This window comes from Dipteris shenzhenensis, chromosome 8 (assembly GCF_047967505.1).
Source record: "Dipteris shenzhenensis isolate YYH24624 ecotype China chromosome 8, Dip_SZ_1.0, whole genome shotgun sequence".
In the NCBI taxonomy this organism is placed as follows: Eukaryota; Viridiplantae; Streptophyta; class Polypodiopsida; order Gleicheniales; family Dipteridaceae; genus Dipteris; species Dipteris shenzhenensis.
This window is the reverse complement of record NC_141603.1, coordinates 40,171,568-40,178,041: the sequence shown is the minus strand read 5'-3', so window position 1 is coordinate 40,178,041 and position 6,474 is coordinate 40,171,568. Positions and strand designations below refer to the sequence as shown.

Below are 6,474 nucleotides of genomic sequence, written 5' to 3'. Positions count from 1 at the left end.
CCACATTTCCATCAGCTTGTTTGATCCCCATAAATTACACCTACAAGGTGTTCAAGAACTCCAGGATAGTAGAGGATTTGCACATGAAAGCATTGATGAAAGCCACATGCTTGGGGGATGTCACACACCCCAGCATCATCTGAGCTATAGGTCTAGTATCTGATACTAATCCATTGATAATATTTCCATTTTGGAATGAAAATTATTTGGATAGATGGATGACCTATCTCAAACATGATGGAAAGAGGCCCTCTCCAAGTGGGACATAGAGATGATGCAGAAATGCTTGCTAGAGCCCATGTATTTGTCAACATGTTTTTTATCTTCTAATTGCACTTGTATGCACTATTCATTATATGCACCAACATAACATCCTACAAAGTGATTTGCATACAAAAAACATTATGCTTCATTTCTTAAGTCATCTGAAGAAGTGTATCTGGGCATATGTGATTGGGGAATGATGCCAACTGACGAGAACCAACAAGCACTATCTGGCATTGAAGAGTAATAGTCCCACGACTGTTACGTCTTTTGCTCAAAGATTTCTCCATGTAGCTCTAGAGTGCCTTTCCACTATTAATCCCCTACCTTTCAGTATTACACAAGATGTGTATGCAATGTCCTACCATATTCTAAAGAATCATGATAAAAGTTTGTGTACCACCAAGTTATACTGGTCCTACACAATCTTTGATCGCATGACTACGATGACTTGTAGTCCAAGGAAAGCACACTGACCCAGACAGACGTCCGCCAATTCAGAGTTTTGTAGTGTTTTTAATATTGTAGCAAGCTATGGTTTGCAACTTAGTACCAACCAAGGACTTAGACCAGCGAATGTCTGATACAACCTTGTACATTTTATGACATGATGGCTCATAACATTATCATTTATGGAAAATTGTTGAGTCCCTGTATTTCTTAAATATCGTTTGTATAATTTAAAATTAAGTAAGCTATTTAAGTAAGTGTTATGTTGCTATTCTTTGATATGGTTTAATGCAATTATCATTATTTTATACATGCTCCCACGTTCTTGATGCGTTAATTGTGTCATTTTTAAGGATTCATTTTAGGATTGAAATGAGCATAGAGGGAGAGAACCTACCCAATCAGGAGCACCTCGAGGTAACTATGGACACACCTCCATATGATGTAGGGTCTCAAGAGGCCAATTTAGATGAGCGAATGAATCATGTTGAGGCTCAAACCATTTTGAACAAGTGGGGAGAGAAGGCTTGGAAGGGAGGGATTGGGTGAGTGTTTGCCATGGGTCCGGTGAGACCATGCAAGGCGACCACTCTCTCTTCGACAAGTGGTCAGGCTTTGTCTGAGTGAGTTTATAAGAAACACACTATTTCTTCAAAGTGGACGTGCTAGAAATAGGTACTCACATCCCAAGTTATCTAATCTACGACACAAGTCTCTAGCGCACATTCTACTCCAATGATTCATAGAAGTTGAAGGGAACATTCCAGCAAGTGTAAATACGCAATGTCTTGCATCGACGAGTAGATTGGACGGATAGATACCACTTTGTCGGGCCCAGAAAAGGGACCTGCTGCCGAGCGCAAGCAAGCAAGGGATGAGAATAGAGAGCCAGCATCTCAGAGGCCTCGCGTATTAACTCCATAGGCACACAATGATCTTATTGACCTAGCTATGTCGGCCATACCTCTTCATCAACAAGGTGTTACCACTGAGGACTTGCAAGCTAAGATTGCAAGACATGATTGAGAACACGAGAACCAACAAAGGAAGGAAAAATCTCAGCAATTGGAAATGACATAGGAGGTGCAAGCAAGGTGCCATGTCACCTAATGTGAAGCAACCTAGAGGAAACGATTGACAACACGAGAACCAACAATTGGAAATGACATAGGAGGTGCAAGCAAGGTGCCATGTCAACTAATGTGAAGCAACCTCGAGGAAACGATTGACAACACGAGACCAACAAAGGAAGGGAAAATTCTCGAGAAGGTTTCAATGTGACTAGTGGGGATGTCTAGTGGGGATTTCTAATACAACGGGAATTTTTCTTTTGAAGGAGAGAAATAAGATTCTGGTGTTGTGTGTGGTATGAAAAGGCACGTGTGGAGAGCCAAAGAGGCGCGACATCCAATGGTATCCCCAAAGAAGGAGCTCTCTTTCCGGCACGTGCGACCCCATGTCCGCAGCCCATGAATTGATCATACGCCGCCATAGCCATCTTCTTCAAGCTCCTCCTGCTTCTGCATCTTCTTCTTCTCGCTTTGCAAATCCTAAATCGATGTGAAACAATCGTGACATGCAGTTTTTGGCCACAGCAATCGATCCATCATGGCTATGGCTCCTCCACTGAGAGACGAGTTGTTGCCCATGCAGGCTATGGCGAGGACGTGCAGCCGTCTTCCTTACCCTTCTGCTCTTGGCTAGCCTGCAGGTGATCTCGTCGTTTTGGACCTTCAATTTCTCTCCTCTCACGTTACGATTCCTGCATGCATTTGCGATCACTCATATTCTTCCTTTGAACGCCAGGTTTCCGGCGCTCGATTGCTTGCTCTTGAGTTGACGGTTCCACTCGACGTGCTGAGCTTTCAGAAGATTTTGCTTCGGCCTGATCAGACACCGGAGCAACTCGACGTGCTTTCAGAAGATTTTGCTCCCTTACTCGACTTGCTTTCAGAAGATTTTGCTTCCTGATCAGACACCACAACATTGAAAATGCCTCGCGAACGCACCCCTGGCCCTGGTGCCTACAATCTGGATGTCCGCCCCATCGTCCCCGCCTCCCCCTCCTTCACCATGGCTGCCAAAACAGCCCTTCCTTCCTCCTCCGAAGGCCAGCCCGGCCCTGGCACTTACAATATGAAAGGCAACTTCCCAGGCCCGGCCTACACCATACCTGGTAAATACCCTTCTGTCGATCACGAGAAGAAGTTCATCCCTGGTCCCGGATCTTACAACTTGGGCACTCCTGATATCACGCACCACCGAGAGCCCGCCTACACTCTGGCTGGACGGCGCAGATCCGAAATCCATGGGTATGGCCCTGGGCCTGGGGCGTATAGTTTGCCCAGAGTCGATGGAGGGCCGGCTCATTCCATGCCAGGGAAGAGAAGTGCGCCTCCCACTCCCAAATCGCCTGGACCAGGAGCCTATACGCCGGTAAGCAGACCAGGCAGCCCCGCCTTCACCATGGCTACTAGATATAACAAGGGATCTCGTGAGCAAAGCCCTGGCCCCGGACAGTATCATCCTCGTAGTGGCGCACAAGGCCCTGCTTACACAATACTGGGTCGATGGAATGAACAAGGGCATGCTGCCACTCCTGGTCCTGGCGCTTATCAGCTCGACCTGGGAGCGGCTCTTACACATCAGAAGGACCCAGCCTACACAATGAGCTCCAGGAGAAAGTTTTCTCAGGATGATCCGGGGCCTGGACCTGGAACTTACTCCCCTCTCACAAGTTCCAGAACAGATCCCGGTCCTGCCTACACTATGGGCGGTCGAAAATCCGTTTCATTAGCAGACCCGTCCCCTGGGCCTGGATCATACTACCGTGACGACAAGAGTGGCGCCCCGGCTTACACTATCGGTGGCAAGGCCGCTTCATCTCATGCTCCGCCCAGTCCTGGTCCGGGAGCTTATACTCCAAAGGATGGTCATGGAGGGCCTGCCTACAGCATTCCTAGGCGTTACAACTCTACGAGGAAAGCTGATACTCCAGGGCCTGCAGCGTACACGCTAGATATAAACTCTGTGCATACAAGTCCTCCTAAGTTCTCCATGGGAATGCGATACGATGAGAAAGGGAAAGAAATTTGCCCGGGGCCTGGATCCTATGATCCGAGAACAAAATTGACCGGCCCGGCGTACAGTATGTCGAGTGGAACGCCAAGGTTCAACCTCTTCTAGCAGTTGATAAGGTGAAGAGACGTGCAAATTTATTTCGTTGCTCCGTTTCAAGGCAGCTGCGCACGTCCTCGGTCATCCATGCAAGCAGGACTGTGAGTAGAGAAGAATTAGCGGGCCTGTTTGCGGAGATGCAAGGTGGAACTGTGGATTTGCTTGCGTTTTAGAAGATTGATGCTGTCAGTCCGATCAAGGTTACAGCGGGATTAATAGCTGCGTTTAGATAGCCACCAAAACCAAGTAATGGATGATATTGATGTACACAATGTTTCTCAAATGTACACCATGTTTCTGTGTTCACATAACTTCAGATCTTGAAACGCAATGGTTGCCTGTCCTAGCTTTGCTACGGTTCGCAAATTATCGCTATGCCCACCCCTTTTCTTTTGTGTGTGAGTGTGAGTGTGGATTCGTGAGGATAAAGAATCGCATTGCTCGAGCGTTATTGCTTTCGAACTTTTTAGCAGGAATTTGTATATCTACTACCACCATGATTTCCCTCTTGAAAAATCGCATGTCGTAAAGTCTTTGGCCCATCACGCACCCTGTATTCTAATGTTTTCCCCCAAATATTGTTCACATAATCGCATTACATTGAGAGATGCATTACATTGAACATAATCGCATTACATTGAGAGATGCATTACATTGAACTTAATCGCATCTAAAATTAAAACCCAATTAATTCCCAATTAACATAAGCCAATTGCAAGTGACACTTTCCATTCCCAAAGGAGTTTAACATAAACCAATTGCAAGTATTAACATAAGCCAATTGCAAATGACACTTTCGATTCCCAAAGGAGTTTCCATACATTATTTCCGTTTCGTAATAATATTTACATAGTGGATTCCAAAACCAGTTCCCTCGTTTCATAACAAAAAGCTGTCGCTGATCGATAAGTCAAGCAATATGGATTCCCATCTTTGCTCTGTTGATCAAGGGCAAAAAGTCTGGAATACGAGGAACAGCGTTGCTGGAATCTTCACTTGCAACAGGAGTAATAGCTGGCTCCTTGCCAGGCCTGTGTTTCTGAACTGAACGGGTACTCACAGCCAGGCTAGCGGACAACGAGTTTTCACTTGCTAACTAAAACCTAGAATCCGCAACGTCAATACATTCTTCCTCCCGCTCGACACTTGCTGCATCGGTTGGAAGAAGAATTCGGGGAGATGGACTAACACCGAAGTCGAAATACCGAGGTGCTTTCAAAACACCCCTCACTTGCTGATCCGCTCTAGGATGGCTGGTTGCAGACTCGCTAAAAAAAAAAGAAACTGCTCACATCGCTTGGAGTCAATGCGTCTAGCGAGACTATCAACTTCCACAGACTCTAAGCTCTCATGGGTGCATGGACCATTCCTCTGCCCTGGTAAGGAATTACACATGTAGCAGATGGGTAATATTGCCCAGAACGCAACATCTTTAGCAAGCATTTACTGAGTGGCATCCCTAACTTGCACCCAAGTTTGAACTTCCAATAGATAAAAGAGCGATAGAAGAGATTAGCGCTGCTCAAGCAAACCCGGTTCTTGATCTCATCGATGCCATACCACACATACAACTCCATCCTAAAATCCAAATCTTGAGGACTGACGTTCTTCATCACGCTCTTGAAGTGAGGCTCGCCATAGTCTTTGAGGCAATAACCCAACATACCGTGAAAGGTATGCAGATAGCGCTGCCTCAAAGCGCGACACATGATCAACCCGCCATCTGGTCGATTCACGTCCCAACCAAGATACTTGCCTATCGATTTATTCACTGACAGTATGCTGCGAGCAGATACCCGAATAACCATTTGAAAGTGAAGGTGCGACAATGCACCTCCCCTTTCCAATGCAAAAACACCAGACATGCAACAGTCGTCCAAGAACTTTTCTAAACGATCCATCAAACACACATCTACATCATCCCCCTCGATTCCCACAGTAACGCTCAGCTCGAAGACTTTACTACCACTCTCAGTATTCTTGTTGTTGCACTTATGTGGCCTTCCACACCTCCTCCTAGTCTTGAAACGTCGATCACAAACGTCACTACGACATCTGAGTGAAACATATGAATGCAAACGCAACGCGATACTCATGGCTTCCCATCTTCTTCCGTTTCCCTCGCTTTCGTCCTCGCCAGATCCTTTGCTTTCATCGTGCGTACACCCGACCACCTCCATTGCTTCAAACTCAATTTATCACGACTGACTGATCAACCATCACAAAACGCCGAGACGTGCCTGGATGCAAAAATGATCGCCTTCCAATTAGGGCGTGTCCTATGGACACGTGTCGTGTCATACAACCACTCAATAGACACCCTTAAACACCCCTCCCACACAATAGTTTAATTAATAGGTTTTTCATAGTGGGGGTACCTATTATTCACATATTTTTACTTTTTTTTTAATGTTGTAGGGGAGACTTTGGATTGGGTATTCTTTAGTTTTCCAAAAATTCTCTCTCTATTTTGGGAATCCCCCTCCCCCTAACATCGAGCCTTTAGATGCTTCTTATCGACACCTTTTAGGAGTGACAGGCATTGATATAAGCATCGAAATAGAGGTTGGAACAACCATCAAT

General features: G+C 45.9%; 1 protein-coding gene across 1 annotated transcript; it reads left to right on the top strand.

Annotated features, from left to right (window-relative positions):
• Positions 1-2,706: 2,706 nt before the first annotated feature.
• On the top strand, positions 2,707-3,900 carry LOC147899493 (uncharacterized). Its single transcript, XM_087377859.1, has one exon. It carries the CDS (start codon positions 2,707-2,709, stop codon positions 3,898-3,900), a length of 1,194 nt encoding a protein of 397 aa, XP_087233985.1.
• Positions 3,901-6,474: the final 2,574 nt, after the last annotated feature.